Source organism: Asterias rubens, chromosome 17 (assembly GCF_902459465.1).
Source record: "Asterias rubens chromosome 17, eAstRub1.3, whole genome shotgun sequence".
Classification (NCBI taxonomy): Eukaryota; Metazoa; Echinodermata; class Asteroidea; order Forcipulatida; family Asteriidae; genus Asterias; species Asterias rubens.
In genome coordinates, this window is record NC_047078.1 from 1,723,614 (window position 1) to 1,748,489 (window position 24,876).

General features: G+C 43.3%; 1 protein-coding gene across 1 annotated transcript in view; it reads right to left on the reverse strand.

Annotated features, from left to right (window-relative positions):
- Positions 1-836: 836 nt before the first annotated feature.
- Positions 837-24,876, reverse strand: part of LOC117301498 — a 39,080-nt gene continuing 15,040 nt past the window's right edge. Inside the window, exons 10-22 of the mRNA XM_033785519.1 lie at positions 24,298-24,540; positions 22,573-22,677; positions 21,517-21,640; positions 12,139-12,242; positions 10,520-10,740; positions 8,107-8,335; positions 7,550-7,660; positions 6,814-7,004; positions 6,154-6,276; positions 4,957-5,068; positions 4,300-4,396; positions 3,166-3,265; positions 837-2,216 (exon numbers count right to left, since the gene is read on the reverse strand). Coding sequence (XP_033641410.1) covers positions 2,076-2,216; positions 3,166-3,265; positions 4,300-4,396; positions 4,957-5,068; positions 6,154-6,276; positions 6,814-7,004; positions 7,550-7,660; positions 8,107-8,335; positions 10,520-10,740; positions 12,139-12,242; positions 21,517-21,640; positions 22,573-22,677; positions 24,298-24,540 — 1,901 coding nt within the window. The 3' untranslated portion in view covers positions 837-2,075. The remainder of the gene's footprint in view (positions 2,217-3,165; positions 3,266-4,299; positions 4,397-4,956; positions 5,069-6,153; positions 6,277-6,813; positions 7,005-7,549; positions 7,661-8,106; positions 8,336-10,519; positions 10,741-12,138; positions 12,243-21,516; positions 21,641-22,572; positions 22,678-24,297; positions 24,541-24,876) is intronic.

Consider the following 24,876-nt stretch of genomic DNA (forward strand, 5'->3'; position numbering starts at 1 on the left):
ATGATTTATACTATCAACAGCTCTCTGTTGCTCGCAATATCAAGTAAGTTTTTGTGCTAATTTACATACTTTAGAGTAATTACCAATAGTGTCCAGTGCCTGTAAATCTTTGAACCGTCAAGCGCTGGTTTGAGCAAGAAGCGTCACAAACAAAGAAACTGTCCAAAAATACAAAACATTATAAGTTCTATGGAAAGTTATTAACTTCATGGTAAAACCTGCAGTTGATTTCACGAAATGCTAGAATTTATCCTATGTTCAATGTGTCCTAGCGTATAAGGATACAGAACTTAACTCTTCATAAGTCCTAGGATTAATCTTAAGTTAGGATGAGTTTGGTGAAATTGACAACTGGAACAGTATTTGCACAAAATAAAACCTCAATAGCTTCAATTATAAAGTTAAAAACTTGACAAATGTAAAAAAAGTAAAAACTTCAAACTGACTCTACATTAATATCAACAAGTAAAAAAAATATATGATCGATAAAAAATTGCAACAAACTTTCAGTCTCAGTGGTTTTTTGGGTACCCTTCCAGAATTATTCAGTTGTTTTGCAGCAATTTTACTCTGTAATTTTCTAATACACTTCCCCTGTATTTGGATGGAAGTGTAACTGTGTGGGTTTGTTACTTCTAGTGTTACTCAGTGGTTTTACAATACGTTTCCAATATTACTCAGTGAGTTTTTCTTTGTACTCAGTGGTTTACAATACGTTTCCAATATTACTCGGTGAGTTTTTCTTTGTACTCAGTGGTTTTACAATACGTTTCCAATATTACTCGGTGAGTTTTTCTTTGTACTCAGTGGTTTTACAATGCGTTTCTAATAATACTACTCGGTGAGTTTTTCTTTATACTCAGTGGTTTTACAATGCGTTTCCAATACTACTCGGTGAGTTTTTCTTTGTACTCAGTGGTTTTACAATGCATTTCCAATACTACTCGGTGAGTTTTTCTTTATACTCAGTGGTTTTACAATGCGTTTCCAATACTACTCGGTGAGTTTTTCTTTGTGCTCAGAGGTTTTACAATGCGTTTCCATAATTACTCGGTGAGTTTTTCTATGTACTCAGGGGTTTTAAAATACGTTTCTAATACTACTCGGTGAGTTTTTCTTCATACTCTAGTGGTTTTACAATGGGTGCGTTCCTTTAGCTTCCCTGGGTCGACCCCCGATGTTGCGTATTATATTTTTTTCCAGGACGAACGTGGGCACACAATTACCCCACGTTCGTCCTCGAACCAGGAAAAAAAAACAGACACGCCAATACGTTTCCAATATTACTTGGTGAGTTTTTCTTCATACTCAGTGGTTTTACAGTACGTTTCCAATATTACTTGGTGAGTTTTTCTTTGTACTCAGTGGTTTTACAATGCGTTTCCAATACTACTCGGTGAGTTTTTCTTTGTGCTCAGAGGTTTTACAATGCGTTTCCATAATTACTCGGTGAGTTTTTCTATGTACTCAGGGGTTTTAAAATACGTTTCTAATACTACTCGGTGAGTTTTTCTTCATACTCTAGTGGTTTTACAATGGGTGCGTTCCTTTAGCTTCCCTGGGTCGACCCCCGATGTTGCGTATTATATTTTTTTCCAGGACGAACGTGGGCACACAATTACCCCACGTTCGTCCTCGAACCAGGAAAAAAAAACAGACACGCCAATACGTTTCCAATATTACTTGGTGAGTTTTTCTTCATACTCAGTGGTTTTACAGTACGTTTCCAATATTACTTGGTGAGTTTTTCTTTGTACTCAGTGGTTTTACAATACGTCTCTAATATTACTTGGTAAGTTTTCTTCGTATTTCCGATGTTACTCGATGAGCTTTTCTTTGTACTGCAAATGTGATTGCGATACGAACTTTGACGTCACAAACTCGCAATAAAATAATTTGCATCAGTTGACTTGTGCACAACTCTTGCAACACAGCGATGTCAAAATTCTTATCGCTTTCAAATTCCCAGGAAATATGAACCAGGCTGTAATCGGTTATTTTCTAATACACTTCCATTGTAACTAGGTTTGATACTTTCCAGTGTTACTCTTTGGTTGGCTGATATGTTTCCAATGTTACTTGGTGAGTTTGTCCTTGCCATTAGTTTTCCCTGCCGTTACAGGTTTTTCATTCAGTCCATCTTCATCATCAGATTCTTGACCCGGAGTCATGTAAACGTAGTCGCCCTCTTGGAAGCAGTCCATCAAGAGATATCCCTTTATGGAAAAAAAAAAATATTATAACATGTCTGGTTCCCTGTAGACGATGGTAAGTAATGGCTACCATGGTTTACAGGGTACCTAAATGTTGCCACCAAAGCATATGGTCAACGTAGTTATCAGTTTGCTGCATCTCACTTATGGAACAATCTCCCTCTACACATCAAACAAGCCACCACGATCTCAAGTTTCAAGACTCTTCTCAAAACATATCTATTCAAATCATCATACACATAATTATTCTTTTGTTCCTCTGAGCGCATAGAGACTTTCTTGTGGAGGTGTTAGGTGATATAAAAATGCAGTTGTTATTATTATTATTATTATTATGACTATTGTACTGTAATTGCTTCTCTCCACACTGAGCTGGTGTGGCACTCCAGTGGCTTTTCCTTACCTATTTTCAGCCTCTACCCTTGCAGGTACCCATTTATACTCCTGGTGGAAAGAAGCAATTAAAGTTAAGTGTCTTTTTTAAAGAAACACAGTGCATTGGATCGGACGAGTTGGTCTATAAAAAGCGTTTGTAACCGTTTTTTATAAAATGCATATGGTTGGAAAGATCAGAATACAATGATCCACACAAATTTGCCTCGAAATTGCATGGTTTTCCTTTTACTTTGCGAACTAACACGGTCGGCCATTTATGCGAGTCAAAATTTGCACTCCCATAAATGGCCGACCATTTTAGTCGACGAGGTAAAAGGAACATTATATTCTACTTTTACAACATCTTTCTACCAATATGCATTTTGTAACAAACGGTTACAAACCCTTTTCAAAGACCAACTCAACCGATCCAAGGCAACGTGTTCCTTTAAGGACACAAGTGTCACGACTTGGACTCAAACCCACACTCTGCTGAACAGAAACACCAGAGCTTGAGTTCAGTGCTCTTTCCTGCTCCGCCCTGACACCCCATTTTTCATGCCCTCTTGACACTCACCTGTGCGTTGCTCAGCATGTCCTCGATGCTCTTGCGCAAATCCTGGAATGTTGGCCGTTCTTCGGGGTCCTCTTTCCAACAACTGTACATTATGTCGTAGCTGAAAAAGAAAGCCAATTGTTAAAGAAACAACTCCTATAACAGTATTTCATTTTCCTTTCATTTAATTTTGCTCTAGTTATGAAGCCAAAAACTCAGAAAGGCAAACTTTTATCACTATACTACCTGAAGAACCCAATGGAGAGAAGAAAATGAAGGAAGGTTTAGATGTGGAGGGAAAAGCAAAGATAAAACCCCAAAAGTCAGGCAGGGACTATAAACCCAAATCAATGTTGTAATCCCTGCATGATATGAACCCGGTTCCTAGAGGTGGAAGGCGAGGAAAGATACCACTACCCACAACCACACAGTCTCAAATTCTGACAAGATTTGGTCTTCTAAAGAAAGATGTCTTAACTTAGTAGTGACAGGATTTAAACCCACACCATGATGTAATAATAATAATAAAAACTGTATTTTTAACGCGCCTTTTGCCAAAGCATACAACGCGCCAGGTAAAATTACTGCAAGGAGAGTGGGCCGAAGTTTGAATTATGAGACCAGGGGCCAATTTCATAGAGCTGCTTAAGCAAAAAATTTGCTTAAGCACGAAAATAGCATGCTTATTTTACACATGTAACTGGCCAAAATTTCCTGCCATAAACATTCCTTATGACTAGTATTAAGCTGTTGTTTACTTAGCATTACAATTGAGTGGAGTCTTGGCCGGTAATCTGATTTTACTAAGCAATGAATTTTTTGCTTAAGCAAATTGTTTTGCTTAAGCAGCTCTATGAAATTGGGCCCTAATCCTTAGCACCATGGCTTACAAGGTGCTGTGGCGCAATATGATGTCGATTCAGCCAGAAACACCGGGGCGCACCCCTTCTCTTTTAGTTAAGTGCACTGGGTTCTTTTACATGCGTTACACAAAACATGGGACCAACGGCTTTACGTCCCATCCGAAGGACGAAGCAATGGTTAAGTGTATTGCTTAAGGACACAAGTGTCACGACTTGAAATTGATATTGATGCTCTAAACCACTCGGCCATGATATCCTAATATTCCGGAGCCTAGAGGCAAGTTCTACTTACATTTCCTGGCTGCAGCAGTCTGGCTTCGGTAGCCGGTATCCATGCTGAACCTGCTTCATGACCTGCTGGGATGACATCCCAGGATAGGGGTGTGAACCTAGAGGAAATCAAATATAATATTTACAACTTATTAGAGCTTCTTAAAGGCACTTGACACTATTGGTAATTACTCAAAATACTTGTTAGCACTAAAACTTTTCAACTCAATAAAACGTTTATTCCATACTCTTGTTGACTAAAAACAACACAATTGTAAGAATTAAACAGTACATAGAAATTTAACAAATCTAAAGTGCATTAAATTATACAAAAAACAATATAATCTAAAAGCAAAAAATATATTAATAACTAGGAATTAACTATGTACAAGACAGGAGCGAGAGCATGAGGCTGTTAGATAAGCCGTGGCTTGTAGACAACAGCCTTTATACAGACAAAACTTACTTGGTAACAATCAATGGAGAGCTGTTGATAGAATAAATATTACAAGGCTTTAGGCCTGAAGTCTTTTTGTGTTTTGACGCATCTTAAAGCACACAAATTTATGCAACAGTTATTTTTTTCTTGGCCCTTTTTTTTTTTTTTTTGGGGGGGGGGGGTGGGTGGGGGTTAGGGGTTAGGGGAGGTCCTTAATGTTCTTCATCCATATTTGCATACCTTGTGTCACCAGCTCCCACATCAGAATCCCGAACGACCACACGTCACTCTGGGAGGTGTATGTGTTGTGGAACAAACACTCCGGAGCCAGCCATCTCACTGGTACTCTGCCCTGCAAAGAAGAAGGAAATACAAAAGTTATAGACTCAACATTAGCCAATAAAATAAAACGTTTTTTCTCCCTTAACCTTTTCAGACATGACATTTGGTCCTTGGGAAAATGTATGAACATTTGATAAAGCAACAAGGGCTGACCTACAAGTACATGTTCACATGGTGTAGGTTTTAAATGGCACTGGACACTATTGAAAAGAGGCGATACAAAATTGCATCTCAAGCAAGTTTTTGTGTGTTTCAACGGCAATACAGCATTTTTTTTTGCAACGACACAAAGGATGTTAAATTTTGGAACACCAATGACCAATAGAGCAGTTAAAAAAACCCAAGGTGTACTTTGCTTTTAAGGGTAGTGGTGATACAAACGAGACACTGGCTTGGCCAACGCTGAGGAACTATGCTCCTGCTGGTTCTGAACAAAAATCACTGGGCAGGCTCAAGCTACTATGGCGCTCGACTTGATGATGTGATACAAAAACATTGAATCTCAAGCACTAACGGTTTTGTGTGCTTCAACGACGAACGACGAAACAACGCTTTTAATAATAATAATAATAATAACCCGTTTTTATATTGCGCTTTTCACACCCGGAGGGCGTCCCAAAGAGCTTCACATTATTACCCCTGGTCACTGGGCCTTAAATCACTCCTTAAACCATCTCAGCTCCCTTGTGGGGAGTATACAGCCTTGTGCAACATTAATATGCGCTACTCGGCTAAATCAATCACATGAACCATCTCTGCCCTCACAGGTACCCATTTACCACCCATGGGTGGAGAGAAGCAATTATAGTAAAGTGTCTTGCTCAGGGACACAAGTGTCACGACCGGGATTCGAACCCACACTTTTGCATTTTCAAACGCAATTTTGTAGCCAATGACACAAAGAAGTTTCAATCTTGGGTCACCAATCAAGCAGCTCCATTAACCAAAGGTGTACTTTGCATTTAAGGATGGGCGTGATACAAAAACATTTTATCTCAAGCACTAAGGTTTTGTGTGCTTCAACGACGATACAGCGCTTTTGCATTTTTGCAAACGCAATTTTGTTGCCAACGACACAAAGGAATTTTTGGTCACCTTTGACTTCATTTCATACTGCTGGTCTCCCGCTATGTCCCTCGCCAATCCAAAATCAGACACTTTACAGACGTGATCTGCATCCAGCAAAATATTCCTTGTTGCCAGATCTCGATGAATACACTAAAGAAAAAAATATATATACAAAATTAAAAACAATTCCGCAATCTTTAGTCCAGTTTTCTTTAACTGAGGCGACATAAAAGAGGGGGAGGGGCATGGGGCTTACCCGCTGGATAATTCTCCCCAAAATAAAATCCCAACAGCATACAGTGAAAACAAACAGCAAAGAAAAAAACACAAAATTAAGGAAAATTTAGCTACTTTTTATGCCCATGAATCAGGGGGACAAAATGAAATAATGAACCGTTTTTATACAGCGCCACCCTAAGGGCGTCTCAAAGCGCTGCCCCTGGTCACTGGGCCATTTAACTCGTTCCTTGAACCATCTCAGATCCCTGGGGAGTATACAGCCTGTGCAACACACTTACGCTACTAAGGAATATTCTCTTGCCATGGACACAAGTGTCACGACCGGGACCATAACCCACACCCTGCCGAACAGACCAGAGCTTGAGTTCGGTGCTCTTATCTGCTAGGCCACAACACCCTCTGAATATTCTCTTGATGCAGAGAGAGAGAAGTGAGCCCAGCACCAACCTCTTTAGACGTCAAGTATTCCATTCCTCTAGCCACCTGTGATGAATACAGTAGAACCTCTTCCGGTTGAATGATACGCTGAGTGGCATCTAGGTACCCAGGGTGGTCTCTCTCTTTGCCTGTTCGTACCCTCTGGAGGTACGACTGGATGTTACCATGAGGCATATAGTCTAGGATGATGTAGAAAGGCTCTGTGGACAACAACAACAATTGTTTACTTCTATTTGTGGTGTTTAAAGCTTTGCACAGTGTTAATAATAAAAAGTAACTTTAACGAGCCCATAGCCTTAGATCTCAGGGGTCTTTCACATGGTCCTCGCCGTTCCCTTCTGCACCAGATCTACAAAATACATGAACCCTCACATTCATTCCCCACATTTATCTCGATGATTCCCTATTGCTTTCTGAATGATGCCAAGTCCTAGTGCTTTCTGAATGATGCCAAGTAGTCTAACCACCCCATGGACTGTTTCACTTTTACCTACAGTCACAGAAAAATGCAAATGCTTGGATGTTTTATGAATATATTCATTCCTTTCCCTCAGAGATACTGCCTAATTTGGTCAAGTTCTTTTTAACTTTGTGTAAATACTCATGAAGGGCTTGGTGCCAGGACCTAATTGGCAAATTTTCTTACAAAGTTCCTCTGCAAGGTTTTGGTACTTTTTATACCAACTACAACCATATCACCAGGCACAGCTTTTAAGGACAAGGGGTCAATACAAAGTTAAGATACCTTCTGTTGTGCAGCATCCAAGTAGAGACATGACGTTATCATGCCTATCAAGCATCTTGAAGACGTTCAACTCCTTCATGAAGTCAGTCTTATCCGTCTCAGATGCGGTCTCTAAATAACAAAAATACATACATGTAATTATAAGACAATCAGAGCATACTGATCAAAGCGTTGAGTTGAAACCAACAGTTCTTATTTAGAGATAACCATTACATGGTGTTATCGCAAACCTTTCCATATAAAATTACATAAATTTAATAAAAGGACCAAAGCTTTCAGATATTTCTATGCTCAATATGCGAGTGAAAATAATGTTCAGCCCCTCAAAAAAAAAAAAAACTCCCCCTCGTAGATATTTGGAATAGTCCATTCTAGGATATCAAGAACTATGACTCTGGTGCATTCAGACCACTCGGCCATGACATGCCAAAAATTGTTCAATCACTTTCAAAATTTGCAGAAAACGGCGCAATATCCATTTGTTGTAATATTACAATTCTTATTCAAGAATGACAATGAATATATTATCTTAAACCAAACATTTTCTTCCGACTCACTCTTAAGCATCTTGACAGCAACAGTAGACACCACACCCGGCCTGTGGATGCCCACTGCTTCGGCCCGGTACACCACGGCGAACGCCCCCGCGCCAATCTCCTCATGAAACCGCAGCTGATCGCGTGGATACTCTTTGGTCTTGGGATCCACGCTGGACATTGGGGCTAGTGGCCCCTTCTCTTTGGGGGTCGACATCCCCCGATTCAAGTAGGAGTTATTGCGACCGTACTGAAAATAAAATAAAATGGCAGCTTGCCTCAGAAGATGCAATGGATAATGTAAAACAGTACATAACACCCATTTTATATAATCTCCACTGGCTTCCTGTTAAACATAGAATAAAATTCAAAATCTTGCTTCTCACATTCAAGGCCCACATACTCTTTGTTCCCAAAACTTGTCTGGCAAGTTACGGAGACCGTGCCTTTTCCTGCTGCGCACCGCGTCTCTGGAATTCCTTGCCAGACGAGCTGAGGGACACACCTGATCTGTCTACTTTCAAACACAACCTCAAGACTCATCTGTTCAATTTGTCTGCTTGCTAGCTTCCGGCGCCTTGGAATGGTACCATTCCAGATATTGTGCGCCTTATAAATGTTATGTTATTATTATTATTACATGCAGAACAGCGTAGGCATGAATGACCAGGGCCAAATAAGCCATTTGCGAGTTAGATTTGAATAATGTCTGGTACAATAACAATTGTGACAGGCTCTACAAAAATGAGTCGCTTGTCGCACAACCCACTTCCAGTACAGGGCGGTTAGTGATTGGAGGGTGAAAATAAAATATATACAAAAAAATTATTATGGGGTTTTATGCTTTTTTTAGGGTCTATATTTTCACATTTTCTTAAATAGAAGCTTTGTTTTTGATCGATGAAGGTGAGAATTAACATGTTCCTTTTGTTCATCCCTTAGACATCAATAGTTGATGTTTTCATTAAACGGGCTGTTTCTCCAGTATGGGTTTCTTCAGATTATGACATAATCTATTTTTCAAAAGGTCATAACTTTTGAACCAAACATCAAACAAGTGTGTAAGAGATGATTTTACCCATACACTGATGTGTGTTAGCACTGTATACTCAGTACTTTCCCGAGTCCTGTGAAAAAATATCACAGGCATGTTACTCGGGTGGGATTCGAACCCACGACCCTTGCAATTCTAGAGCAGTGTCTTACTAACTAGCTACCGAGGTTGCCCTCATAGGATTCGAACTGCCTCTAGCTACCGGGCAACCTCGGGTAGCTTATTGTTGTATGCTCTTTTCGGCCATGTGTAAGTTAATTTCCCCCATGTGACTTATTTTCTCAGAGCCCATCACAATTGCTTAGTCATAATGTATTGTTTACATTTGAACTCCTCAGACTATAGAGAGACAGTTGCTATGTCAAGTGGTTTGGGGCAAGCTTTTGTATAGCAGCCTCCAGATGAGCAAACCCTGGTATCATTGTGCCATACACATCCATTCAGAATCATGTATGGGTGTTACGTAACTATAAGCAAAAGCTTGCCCCTAATCATGTGACATAGTAACTGTCTTGAAGAATTCAAATTCAAGTGGTAACTTGTGATCAAGCACGTCATTGTACCAACCAACATTCAAATCTAACTCGCAAATGGCTTATTCCATGGCTCTGCATCCTGCTTAATACTGTGCTTACAATTTACATTCTCCGCTTTCGTGCAGACACAGAATTTCTGCTCTAGCTGTGAAGGCACCAAATGCCAAGTAACAGGGAGTATGCACAAGCAAAAGCGAAAATTCCCTGCTAACCCGTGCAACGCTTGATATAAGCGCAGAATTCCCTGCTAACCCGTGCAACGCTTGATATAAGCGCAGAATTCCCTGCCCCTGCAAGCGCCAAATTTTGTCCTACGGTTAGCAGTCATAAAATCGGGGCATGGTTAGGTGGCAAGTTTAAAACTTGTTTATCGCATTATTTTAGACAAAAACAGTAGCAATGTTTGACAAATCAATCATGAAGAAAGCTTTTGTCCAAAGGCCATTTTCACATAATAATAATTTGTGAGGCTAATCATCCATTACGTTGCTACAACGTGTTCGAGAAGCAGGCATGGAGGGCGTTTTTGGCAGCCAGCCACATCAACCCACTATGACCACGGAGCACAGCCATAAATCGAAAGTGTTTGATTTTTTCCCGAGTGAGGAAAATCAGATAGTCTGGAAAATCCTCGTGGGACAGCAGAGCACCAACGCACAACTCAATTCACATAATGGCCCTGGCCGGGTATTGAACCAGGGTCACCTTAGTGAGAGGCCAGCACTTTACGCACAAGCCAACCATGTCCACTTTTGTGACCATGCCCCCCTTTTGTGTCCCCCCTGCCCCCCTGCCCCCCCCCCCCCCCCCCAATGCGTCCAAACAGACAACATGCAACACCAACCTTTTGGCTCGTAGTCAGCGGAACCTCTCCTCCACCCAAGTCCTTGGGTCTCGCTGCCCGCCTCTTGCAGCAGAAGTAGAGGAAGATCAAGACAAGGCCAAAGATCACAATCACGCCCACAATGGCGCCGATAACGATAGGTATGACGGAGCTTGATGCCGGCGGCGGTGGTTCCAGTGTGGTGGATTGGGGTATGGTGGGTTGAAAGAGTGTTGTCGATCCTACAATATATCACAAAATTAAGTTAAACAATATTGGAGTCTTATGTAGCAAATCAATAGGTTGCTCGTAAGAAAAAAGAGAAACACTTTTCAAAACCGTATAGGACAAATTGTACTTGTGACATGGTTATTTGGCTGGTAGTCTTTTTCTGGTGTTATTTTGTTATGCAACTTTTGAAATTAGACCCTGATTGCGTGGAGGTTCCGTTATCATCTTAAAGACAGTGGACGCTATTGGTAGTTAGTCAAAATAATTATTAGCATAAAACCTTACTTGGTAACAAGTAATGGGGAGAGGTTGATAGTATAAAATGGTGTGAGAATTGGCTCCCTCTGAAATGACTTAGTTTTCGAGAAAGAAGTAATTTTCCACGAATTTGATTTCGAGACCTCAGATTTAGAATTTGAGGTCACAAAATCAAGCATCTGAATGCAAACAAGTTTGTGTGACCAGGGGTGGATTTCACAAAAAGTTAGGACTAGTCTTATCTCGACTAAGGACCACTTACACGTCCTATCTTAGGACTATCCATGCAATTTGTATATCTCCTAGGACTAGTCCTAAGTTGTCCTAACTCTTTGTGAAATCCACCCCAGGGTATTTCTTCTTTCATTATTATCTTGCAACTTCGACGACCAATTGAGCTCAAATTTTCACAGGTTTGTTATTTTATGCATATGTTGAGATACACCAAGTGAGGAGACTGGTCTTTCACAGTTACCAATTAGTTTTCAGTGTCCAGTATCCTTAAAACTTTCACAATTCCTTGTCTTCAAGCCAGAGGGGATCCCTTAATTCAGTGGACTATGCCTGCAATATGTTTTCATCCAGGTTACTGTTTCGCAATTTTTAAAGCAATTTGTTTTATTCAATGTAAATATTTGTCTCTCCTTAAAGCCATTGGACACTCTCGGTAAACAGTGTTGTCCAAGGCCCACACTTTGTGTATCACAAGTTACATATAAAATAACAAACCTGTGAAAATTTAGGCTCAATCGGTCATCGGAGTCAGGAGAAAATAACGGGAAAAACCACCCCTGTTTCCGCACAGTTCGCCGTGTCATGACATGTGTTTACTATATATCCGTAATTCTCGATGTCAAGAGTTGATAATTGTTCAAAAAGTAAACCATTTCATGGAATAATATTTCAAGAGAAGTCTTTTACCATTACCTTCTGTAAACCCTGTAAGTTATTTGTAAATCTGTGAACTTTTTTTTTTTTTTCTGTTCTGAAAGTGTATAATGGTTTTAAATTTGTATTAGTGTGATTTCTTTCTAATTTTAATCTTTGTATATTTTCCTGTAAATCGACCTCCGGGCGCCGTGGGAATTTGTTTTTTAAAGAATAAACCAATAATGAATGAATGAACAGAAAGAATGCAAATTTATCTCTACCTGTATCGTCGTCAATGATTTCAACACTGACATAATAAGGCGCAGCCAGGATACCACCCCTTGCTTCCCGTAGCTCAATATAAAAAACCTCAGTGTCTTCCACAACGCTTGTGGCGGGACCGGGGGGTGGGGCCAACCAGTCTGGTCTTGTTCGACGGGGACACCGGCCCCCGGGTTAATTATCACACCCCAAAATATATTTATGAGCCCTGGTGCTCAGGTGAGCGGCTACCCAAACACAAGGGGGGGACTAATAACGAGCGGCGGCTAAAGCCTGCGGGCGGTTCGTTTGGTGGAGATGTACCACCACCTAGACTTAGATTAACCTCAAATTATAAACGAGCAGTTAGGAAACCTCAAATAACCTCACGAGGATTCATAGGTTCCAAGGCACAATTAAATGGTTTATTTCAAGTACAATAATCAATAGATAATTCACAGGTTTATAATCACAACACAACCCAATAACCTCGCCTACTAATAGTATCAGGCCCTTAGACAATGCAATCAATAAATGCACTAAACCTCATACACAAGTTATGCACAATTGGGCCCACGTGACAGGTGAACCTCACACCTCATACAAGTTACACAATCTTCTCAAATACAGACTATGCCTCACACGGCGTAACTTCTAGCCCACAAAGGCTAAGCAGGAGGGAAATTCCCCAGGAACCTTCCAGCGATAAACAGTGTGCCTCACCGAACCACATACAAGTCGAGAATTCCCCGGGCTGCACTCAACCGTTTTCTCTACCCGAGATGCGGTTATTCGCCCTACACGACCTCAGTATTCGCAGTTCCAACGTAAGGAAACACAACACACGCTGCCGTTCCCAAAATCCCGGTACACAACTTATTAGTTACCTCGCTCTTCTATCTATACGGGCGGCGGTTCAATCCTCGATCCCTCGACAACACAGCAACACGTAACCTCAGTCCCTAAATGCTAGACTAGAGCAACACGTGGAGAGATAAACTTCCAGATCAGATAACACAGCACGCCGCAGAGAGAGAGAGGGCACGCCTCCAGCGCCGCCTGTTTTATAGCCAACGCGCAGACCCCACGCGACGCAGAAAGGCGCAGTAGACTGGCCACAGTCCACCCACTACACTCAACTTACACCCTGTTCCGCCACACAGGCCCCAGCTAAGCTTGGGCCGTCCCGGTCCAAACAGCTTAAAACAAACAAACCTCAGGAACAGGAATAATATTAAACACTAAACTTAAACATAAAAACCTCTTATACAATAGAAACATGCGAGGTTTACTAACCCTCACATCTACTCATTTATACATCCTCAACACATGTACTGGTCACCACAGATCCATGCCTTCTCGTTAATACAAGAAAATCATATGAGGCCTACCTCATCCTCACAACTTCTGTTCTACAATTTAACCAAAAAGATAAAAAGTCATCCTCACAGTGGTGAGGTTTACCCAACTCCTATACAAAAGTTTACATTACAAGTCATACAGAACAAACAGTAACCCACACCTCCAATGAGGTCACTGTCTGGATTACACAATAGAAATATTAATAATACTACGAATTAGCGTCTTTGATCTACACCATTATCGAATCAACCTTAATCAGAGCATGTACATTAATCACATATACTTATACAACAAGATTAAATGCCTTAGGTTTCTTAAACTTGGCAATACAAAAATATGAAAGTTAGCGGCCTCAACACTTAAACAAGAACACTGTGATTTATCTTAAAATTTGACAATAATCAAAATATAAATTTAACAAATACTGCACTGATTTTTCACAAAATGTCATTCCGGCAAGATAATGATAATTTAGTCGTAAGTTCCCTGCTCGTCTCTAGGGGTCCAAGGTGTAGCGGGAAGGGTCCACTGGTTTGAGAAATACGCGAGTGATGTTCTCCACGTCGACCAACGTGTCTCCCAGGTAGGTCTTTCGGCAGAGCGTTTCCTCGACCCGGGCAAACCGGGTCCGTCTGGCTGGTACCTCCGGCGGATCCACGGAGTCCTCGCCAATGTCTTGGCCTGGCTCGGGAGCAGCGCTCTTGGATGAAGATTCGGACACTGTCCCTGGGGGAGAGCCGTCTGTGTTTGCAGGCTCCCCTCTCATGATTGCCAACATGGTGCGGGGCTTCCCACCCAACCGAATCGACGGGGACCTTGGTGGAGCCTGAAGAGGCGATATCGGTGTTGGTGACAGGCTGATGACGGTGGGGCTCAGAGGTGGCTGGGTTTCTTCGGCTGGAGCCTTGGGCGATGGGGGTGGCTTGCTCACCGTAGCTGGGGCTGAGGACCGCTTGGTTGGGTTATCACGAGCCAGTCTTCCCACCAGAACTGATCGGTCCACCGATACCGGGAGAGTAATTCCCCCATTCAACAACACAGGTGAACCTCTGCGAGGTTCCTTCTCGAGCTTGGCTTGGATCAACGCACCCTCCGCCCGGTGATCAGGGTGGCAAATCCGGTAGTGTCTACCAAAATTGTCTCTTCTCTTTTCTTTAAAACTGCACCTCTTGCAATGAAGGAACTTGGGCGGGCCGTGCTTTACACGAAGGTGACGCCACAGGCCCTGCTTGCAGGTGAAGGTGTCACGACACTTATAGCACTCCTCAACCATCCTGCAGCAAACAAAAACGAAACAAACAAACAAAGCCTTCCGTCAAACCAACATCATTAACCCTACTACCTAATAGTGCTACCTAAACCTCACAGGTAGTCGGTGTCCCCTCTTCGGATACCTCCGAGAGGTTTCCTCCCCACCAGGTAGGCCTATATCTAACCCTGTTTGGCCTACTACATTAGTTGGACTAGTCTCTGAACCTGCAGTAGGTTCTAGCCCTCTCTCTGGTTCCTCACTCACCTCCTCCATATCTTTGTGCCCACTTTCCAGGACAACCTCAGGTTCATCACCTACTCTCACATTCTCACTTTCATTTTGCCCACTTTCAAGGGCAACCTCATGTGGATCTCCAACGTGAACTTCCACAACCCTCTTAGGCTTATACGCCCAAGGCTCAAGGGGTTTACCCTCATATGGCTTAAGCCTATCCCCGTGGACTACAAAAGCTTTGCTCCCACGTTTCAGCTGAACTCGAAACGTCACATCTGAGAGTCTTTTGACCACCAAATACGGTCCTTCCCAACGAAGCTGCAACTTCGGGGACCGACCCTTTTTCTTCAACTTGTTGAATAACCAAACAAACTGGCCTTCCTTCAACCCTTGACCGTGAACCTTACGGTCATAATTCCGTTTCTGCCGTCTGGCACTCTGCCTGAGGCACTCTCTCGCTCGGGTGTGAGCCTCTTGCAGGTTGTGTCGTAGAGCTTCTGCATAATCAGTACGCGTCGTGTCCTCCACACTAGGGCACTCTACCATCAAATCTACTGGCAACCTCACTTCCCTCCCCAACATCATCATGTTCGGGGACTCACCGGTTGACTCCTGGGGAGTGCACCTATATGCAAAAGATGCGTAGGGTAGGCACTCGTCCCAGTCACCCTGCTGTCGTTTTGGCTCAATCATCATGGCCACCATGTTTACCAACGTTTTGTTATACCGTTCGACCATCCCATCAGACTTTGGGTTATAGGCCGTGGTCCGAGTTTTCGAGATGCCAAGGACCCTGCACATTTCAGCAAAAACTGCTGACTCGAAGTTCGTTCCCTGGTCGGAATGTAGTTCCAAGGGAACCCCGAACCGACAAACAAATTCTTTGACAAACTTGTCAGCCACAGTTACCGCCCTTGCATCGGGAAGGGGGTACGCCTCCATCCATTTGGAGCAGTAGTCACCGACTACCATAACCCAGGCGTTGCCACTGTCACTTCGCGGCAGTGGCCCCAGCAAGTCCAGAGCCACTCGTTCCATCGGCTCGCCGACCCTGTATTGCTGCAAGGGGTGAACACGCCTCTTTGCCGGAGACTTCCTTCGCCCACACAGAATGCACTGTCTAATGAACGACCTCACATCAGCGACCATACCCGGCCAGTAATATCTCAGTTTGAGCTTGGCTAGCGTCTTTGTAATGCCCAAATGACCACTAGCCCGACCACCATGTAACTCTAGGAGGACAATCTCCCTTAGCTTCTCTGGCAGCACAATGCGCCACCTGATCGACCCTCCATCATCCGACTCCCAGCTTCTACATAAAACATTGTCTCGCACTTCCAGCTGGTCCCATAAAGACCACAGAGTCTTGTGTACCTTTGAGGTGTCTGACACAGCCTCCCAGAGAGGCCGACTGCTCGACTCCTCCTTTGCCCGTACAATCCAATTGATACCAGGGTCACTTAGTTGTGCTTCCCTGACTGCTCCCATAGGCATATGTGGCTCAGCAAGTACGCCCCTAACCAATGCCTCGGGAGGTTCAGAGTCTTCCACAACTTCCTCATGAACCTCGATTGTCTCAGGTTGCATAGAAACCTCAGTACCAACTACAACCTCTTCGGTGTCTGCACCTCTTCCACACTGTTTGCAGACCTTTCTGGACAACGCATCAGCATTCCCATGCTTACGCCCAGGCCTATGCTGAATGGTCATGTCATACTCAGATATAACCTCAATCCACCTCGCCAACTGACCCTCAGGGTTCTTGAAATTAAGTAACCACCTAAGAGCAGCGTGGTCAGTCCTTACAGTCACCTTGCGACCGTACAAGTACTGCCTGAACTGTTTGAGGTATACTACAACTGCCAAAAGTTCCCGCCGGGTCACGCAATAGTTCCTCTCGGCGCGACTCAGTTTACGGCTAGCAAAGGCTAGAACTTTCTCTTCCCCACCGTGCATCTGGGACAACACAGCCCCTATCCCATCTCCGCTAGCATCAGTGTCTAGAATATAGTCACTGTCCAGGAGGGGATATGCCAGGACTGGGGTGGTTTGCAATCTGTGCTTAAGTTCATCGAACGCCTGCTGACAGGCCTCAGTCCAGATAAACTCCCGTGACTTTTCAGTCAAAGCATGTAGCGGTGACGCTACCTCAGCAAACCCCCTGACAAACTTACGATAGTAGGAAGCGAGGCCTAAAAAGCTTCGAACTTCCTTGACACATTTCGGTACGGGCCAATTTGCCACTGCTCGAACCTTTTCAGGATCCGTAGCCACACCTTCGGGGGACACAATATGGCCCAAATAACCCACCGACCTCTGGAAAAGGAAGCACTTACTCGGCTTCAGCTTTAGGCCGGCTTGGCGCAGTCGTGAGAGAACAACTCGCAGTCGCTCAATCTCTTCGCGCACTGTCTTGCCAAACACAATCACATCATCAAGGTATATCAGCAGGATGTCCCACTGAAGCCCTCCCATCACTTTTTCCATTAACCTCTCGAACGTAGCCGGTGCGTTGCAGAGGCCAAAGGGCATGCATTTCCATCGGTACAAACCGTTACGCACGACAAAAGTTGATTTCTGGCTAGCCTCCTCATCGAGGGCTACCTGCCAGTACCCAGACGCTAAATCAAGCGTCGAGAACCATTTGGCACCTGACAATGCATCAAGAGTTTCATCTATTCGGGGGACGGGATAGGCATCCTTGATTGTTACCGCATTCAAACCTCGATAATCGACACAGAATCGCCGTGTCCCATCCTTTTTTTTCACTAGAACTACATTAGCAGCCCAGGGGCTATCTGAAGGCTCAATAACCCCTCGCTGCTTAAGCTCTTTGACTTGTCTCATGATTTCCTCCTGGTTACACAAGGGGTGGCGCCTAGGCCTCTCCTTAACGGGTCTTGCATCACCGGTATGAATGTGATGCTCAACAACATTGGTCTTCCCAATATCGTGGTCACCGGAGGAAAATACATCCTGATAGTCTGATAAACAAGACTTAACCTCATCGTGGTAATCCTCACTGAGGTTCACCTTACTCCTCTCATATAAGTCGTGCAAGTGCTTAGGCAGGTTGTCATTAACCTCACCAGCACCTACCTGACTCAGCGGAACCACCGACTCAACCTCAACTGCCTCAACAGTCCCGACTGTGGTACCCTTCCGCACCACCCGTGCATCATCACTGGGATTGAGGATTCGAAGTGGTAATACCTCACCCTGAGGTTTAACCAATGATCGGGCTAAAACTAAACCTCGTTGGGCCAATTCGCCTCCACCCTCAACAGGCTCAATGATGGCAGACCGAAGTGGTATCTCGCCAGTGTTAACAATCGACCCAGGCACCAAGGCCTCATGCCCGGATGCTATTTCAGTTGTTTCGGTGACAACTACCCTGCCAACAAATGGCTCTCCTGCACTACTTGTGCACCTCACTCGTTCTCCATTCAACCTCAACTCAAGACTCTGGAAATCTAAGTTCCCACGGGTTGGCAACAAGAAATCCATTCCAAGTATACCCATACACTTGATGTCTGCGAAAACTGCCTTGACCTGATGGACAGTTTTACCCACCTGAACATCCACCGAGGCAACACCCATTACGGCAAGCGGGCTGCCGTCCACCTGCCGAATATTAATCCCCTCGTTGATCAGCACCGGCCTCTGTTCTTTGGCCATGCTATGGTACACCGAACCACTAATTACTGTATCTGTCGAACCAGAATCGACCAGAAAACGGCATTTAGTGCCCCTCACCAATCCATTAACAAACAACCCAAGTCTAGGCCGAAGGACAGAAAAAGATCGGGTTGCCACCGGCTCTTCTTCCTCTGTAACTCGCCTCTTCTTGGCTGTATCTAGTTCTTCTTCCCTTCCTCGTTTGGACCCTTGGGTACATCCAGCCTTTCCGTGGGCCCCCCGGTCGGCTGGTCGGCGTTTCCCGAACGCCCCTGCTTTTTGCGAGGTTCAGTGCACTCCCGTATGAAGTGCCCAAGCTCTCCGCAATTGAAACACCTCACACCCTGGCTCTTTCTCATCTCAGGCCTCTGTGAAAACCCTTGAGGTTTATCACCTCGACTGTTCCAGCCTGGGCCTTTCTTGGTCAATTCAAACAATAACTCCACAACCATGTCCATCTTTTTTAACTGCTCACCAGCACTGCCCTCCAATTCCTGGAGACGCTGTTCGGTGCCAGAGTCAACGGCCCTTGCAAACTTGGCAGGCCTACGTTCCTCTCTTCTTTGACTTTCAACCTTTTCGATGCTTTCGGTTTCGAGAGCAGCCTGGATGGCTTCGTCCAAAGATTTTGGGCGCGCACGATAAATGCCTTCTCTCACCACTTGACTGTCCACAGCATCTATGAAATGGTTTTTCCCGAGGCGCTCTCGTGCCTCCTCGGAAATCTCAGGATAGGCCTTCACAGTCAAATCTCGGACCGCCTGTCCCAACTCTTGAATAGTTTCTTTCGCACCCTGTCTTCGATGCCTGAGCTCCACCAAATAATTTTCGGCCTGTTGACCAGGGCCAAATCTCCTTTCAAGGAGCCTCACCAGTTCATCATAGGTGAACTTCTTCTTTGCTCCATCACCAAGGATTCGGAGCGCATCAGCCTGGAGGCTCGCAGCCAGAAACTCGGCCGCTTGCTCATCGCTCCACTGGTTAACCTTTTTACAGGCCTCAAAATGCCTGTGGTAGTCGGTCCAAAGGACCTTACCCTTATACCGGTCGGGGGTAATAGTAGGACGGCGGGGCCTGTCCTCTTGAGGCTGGAAGGAAACCTCATCCCCAACCAACCTTGCCTCTCTTTTGAGTGGCCATGGACCAGCATGAGGTTTACTAACCTCACTGTTTCTTGGACACTCTTTCTCCACATAAGGATGAGTCAAAAAACTCAAAACCTCATTGTGCAAACCTCGTTCAGTTGCCGACGGAACCTCAGTGTTCAGAAACGGGTTCGTACTGGAACTGTGCGACGGGAAAGGGATAGGCCTCTGATGAGGTGTACTCCCAACATGCCTTTCACCCCTTTCAACCAACTTAGGGGACATCCCAACACTGGAAACTTGCCGTGCCTTTAATGAGGCAAAGTCGGCAGTATCCTCTGGCAACTTAAAGAATATTTCCGTGTCGGCCTCGCACGAAGGACGATCCCTTACTCTAAGGGAACTCTCTTCCATGCCCTCGGGCTGACCCTTTCGCCTTGCGGCCTCCAGTTCGGCCGCCAACCGCTCTCTCTCCCACTTTAGCCACTGCACCTCCATTCTGGAGCGACTAAGTTCATCTTGGAAAGGACCCTGTTCACCTACACCTCTAGAGGTGACCCTATCTGGTTCTCTCCTTCCACTCATACCAGGTTGTCTCTCACTACGACAATCTTTACAGTAAACCTCAAACGTGTACCTCAGAGAGGTTCACCAAACATGTACAAAATAAACCTTAAAATAATGCACCTAAAAATTACAATTGCTCAAAAATATCTACAGGAAAATCAAGTCTAGGAATCCCACTTCTGACACCATTTGTGGCGGGACCGGGGGGTGGGGCCAACCAGTCTGGTCTTGTTCGACGGGGACACCGGCCCCCGGGTTAATTATCACACCCCAAAATATATTTATGAGCCCTGGTGCTCAGGTGAGCGGCTACCCAAACACAAGGGGGGGACTAATAACGAGCGGCGGCTAAAGCCTGCGGGCGGTTCGTTTGGTGGAGATGTACCACCACCTAGACTTAGATTAACCTCAAATTATAAACGAGCAGTTAGGAAACCTCAAATAACCTCACGAGGATTCATAGGTTCCAAGGCACAATTAAATGGTTTATTTCAAGTACAATAATCAATAGATAATTCACAGGTTTATAATCACAACACAACCCAATAACCTCGCCTACTAATAGTATCAGGCCCTTAGACAATGCAATCAATAAATGCACTAAACCTCATACACAAGTTATGCACAATTGGGCCCACGTGACAGGTGAACCTCACACCTCATACAAGTTACACAATCTTCTCAAATACAGACTATGCCTCACACGGCGTAACTTCTAGCCCACAAAGGCTAAGCAGGAGGGAAATTCCCCAGGAACCTTCCAGCGATAAACAGTGTGCCTCACCGAACCACATACAAGTCGAGAATTCCCCGGGCTGCACTCAACCGTTTTCTCTACCCGAGATGCGGTTATTCGCCCTACACGACCTCAGTATTCGCAGTTCCAACGTAAGGAAACACAACACACGCTGCCGTTCCCAAAATCCCGGTACACAACTTATTAGTTACCTCGCTCTTCTATCTATACGGGCGGCGGTTCAATCCTCGATCCCTCGACAACACAGCAACACGTAACCTCAGTCCCTAAATGCTAGACTAGAGCAACACGTGGAGAGATAAACTTCCAGATCAGATAACACAGCACGCCGCAGAGAGAGAGAGGGCACGCCTCCAGCGCCGCCTGTTTTATAGCCAACGCGCAGACCCCACGCGACGCAGAAAGGCGCAGTAGACTGGCCACAGTCCACCCACTACACTCAACTTACACCCTGTTCCGCCACACGCTATTGTCCGTGAGTGTTATGTTAACTGCAACAGAACTTGCACCAGGCGGGAACATGACTTCTAGGTAGGATGGGTCAAAGTCCTCACCTACCACAGCAGTACCCGAGGTGATATATACTTCTGTAATTATAATAAGTAATAACAATATTTGTTACATTTTTCTTGTAATGATTGTAATTCAAATTCAGTTTGGCCTTTTGCTGCGACTTTTAAAATGTTTTTAACGATAAACCAATCACAATGGTAAAAAAATAATAATAATAATACATACATACAAATTTTAACAAAAACATAAGCTGTTTAGCTGCGCTGAGCTACGCCACAGCTACTAACAACTTGTAATGCACACATATCCATGTTGCTGGGTGTTGAAAGCCTGTGACATATAAGATTTGAATTTTATAGTCCAAAGACAAGATTTAAGATTAAGTGGTGGATTGTTCAGATGCGAGGCAGTGCTGAAAAAAAGACCTGTCACCCCAGGAGTTTGAAGAGGTTACATCTATCTCAAATAGTAAAAAAAAAATTAACTAAAGCCTTTTATTATGCATCTGAAAACAATTAAAGTAATGCCACAGTTTTCACAGGTTGGTTATTTTAAAGACACTGGACACTATTGGTAATTACCAAAGACCAGTCTTCTCACTCAGTGTATCTCAACATAAGCATAAAATAACAAACCTGTTAAAATTTGAGCTCGATTGCGAAGTTGCGAGATAATAATGAAAGAAAAAACACCCTTGTCACACAAAGTTGTGTGCTTTCAAATGCTTAATTTCGAGACCTCAAATTCTAAACCTGAGGTCCCGAAATCAAATTCGTGCAAAATTACTTCTTTCTTGAACTTCTCATTACTTCTGAGGAAGCTGTTTCTCACAATGTTTTATACAGTCAACCTCTCCCCATCACTCATTACCAAGTAAGGTTTTATGCGAATAATTATTTTGAGTAATTACCAATAGTGTCCACTGCCTTTAATGCATAGTTTGATAAGCACAGTCAACTAAAAGTCGCCTGTGGTAAGAAAAGGGTTAATCATAAGAATGTCTTACCCACTGACGTCAAAGCATTAGTTGCCCCTTCTCGGACAACTTCAACTAGTAGAATATCTCCCTCCACACCTTGGTATTGGCTGGAGTCAAGCCGGATAAAAACATCTACAACATAACCACAGGTGCAACAAAATAAACACATCAAACAATACACATCAAATACAGATAAATATATCGGCTTGATATTGCTTCCTCTGTTGGCAAAGCTACAATAGAACATACATAAGAACTAGAGGGCGCACTGGTGTATATATGCGACCCGGCATGCGCGCAGGCGGCCATTTTCTAAGTTGATAAAACAGGCATTGCTTAGCGTGTTTGTTCAGCCATTTTGTAAGTTGACAAAACAGCATCAAGTAGCGTTCAATAAACACAAACTCCAACGTGTGTTTCATATTCAACCAGAATGGTGCGCGCGTCTCCTTGCAGTACTGTCGCGTTATTGCAAGAAGCATCACCAGTGCGCCCTCTACTTCTTGTATTTAACTCTATGAGTTTGCCATCCTTCATAATTTATTACCGTGTACTATTCAGGGTTTTTCAGGATTCTTCCGGACCTAAATTTGTTTATGTTTAGCCGAAGCAGGATGAATTGAAACAAGTTTTTGGAATAGATTCTTTTTCGTTACTCTCTCTGTTTTTTGTTTAGTTTTTTCCATGCTCCTCATAAAAAATTAGTCTTTGATAGATGGTTGTAACTATTATCATTATAGACCTTTCTTTTGCAAAATCACAGCTCGAGTTTTTGCCAACCCAGCTTAGAAAACAACGGGCAGCCATAAATGCAAATCAAAAAAAGATCGATACTGCTTGTAATAATGTTACTATCATTCAAAAATTGTGTTGATTTTTTTGAAAACAAAACAACTAATTACGTTTTCTGTGTGCGCCTCAAAATAAATTAGTCTTAGATAGGTGGCGCTTTACAAGTTGTAATTATTATCATTATAGACATTTCTTGTGCAAGGTCATAGCCAGAGTTTTTGCCAACCCAGGTTGGAAAACTATGGAAAGCCATAAATGCAAACCAAAACAAGATCGCTACTGTTTGCAACAATGTTACCAAATTATTAAAAAATTGTGTTGATTTTGTTGAAAACAAAACAACTAATTATGTGAGGTATTTTATTAATTGAAAGTTTGCAGAAAATGTTGAATTTAGTTTAAACATCTGTTTAGCATGATTGAGTGTTTTACTAACATTCGGCTGGCCATGCCAACTAAGGCGAATTGTTTATCAACAAATTGTTTATCAACAGATTTTTATTAGTATTTCAAACCAAACAGGCCACTAATTCTTTAGTTTGAACCCACCGCAAACTTATTTTATATTTGTTTGTTGCATGAGGACCCGGGGTTCACATGGTCAGATTATTAATAATAAAATAATATCAAAGTCTTATATAGCGCATGTATCTACCAAACAAGGTACTCAAGGCGCTGAGTATATACAAACTTTCAGAAAGATAGGTAATTGCAGTGATGAATTCTTAGACCCAATTATTACACTTTTAAAAAGATTTGCTGGTAGACATATTTTGTTTTATGAAACAAGACGCCTACACGTGTTCAAGAGCATCACGTTAGATTCAGGAAAAGCTCCTAGGCCAGTCCTTTTGAAAGGATGGATTTTTTTTATATACAAAAATTGAAAAATTTTAAAATAGTAATAAAAGGATGCGGGCGGGGACGATCAACTGGTATTTTGGTTTGTTTCGGCCTTACCTTCTCTTGGGTCAGGTCTGATGTTGACTCTGACCGTCCCTTCGTTTGGTCGGCCAAGCTGACCACCGGCGAGGATGTTCATTCCGACAAGAAAGTATTCCTCTGTTCCTAATTCAGATATCATATCTTGCACGATGGGAATGCTAAACTGGTACACATCCATGTATTGTGTCATAAGGGTGTAGTTAAACATTGGCTGGTAGTCCGCATGCCCCAAGGCAGTTCCATCCAAGGTGTAAATCTCTGTAAAAAGAAATAGTTAAAAACAAATTAATTCAAGGGAATAGTGTTTAATATACCATACAACTAAAACCTGATAAAATTTCATTTCCAAAGGTGGTGGTAATTTTTTGTTAAATTCGCTGAAAATCCGGAGCAGTTGTATGTCTATGCAAGAAGAATACGTAATCCGCAATTGGAATACACAATCTGAGAACCGTTACTCTCAGAAATGCTTCTCAAGACTCAAATGTTTGAGTACTACAGAACTTTGAATTGAAAAGTTCCTCAAAATGCGTTATATACTATCCAAAGCCACTGTACTTCTCACCAAGTATGTTTCTATATTCCATTGAGTTT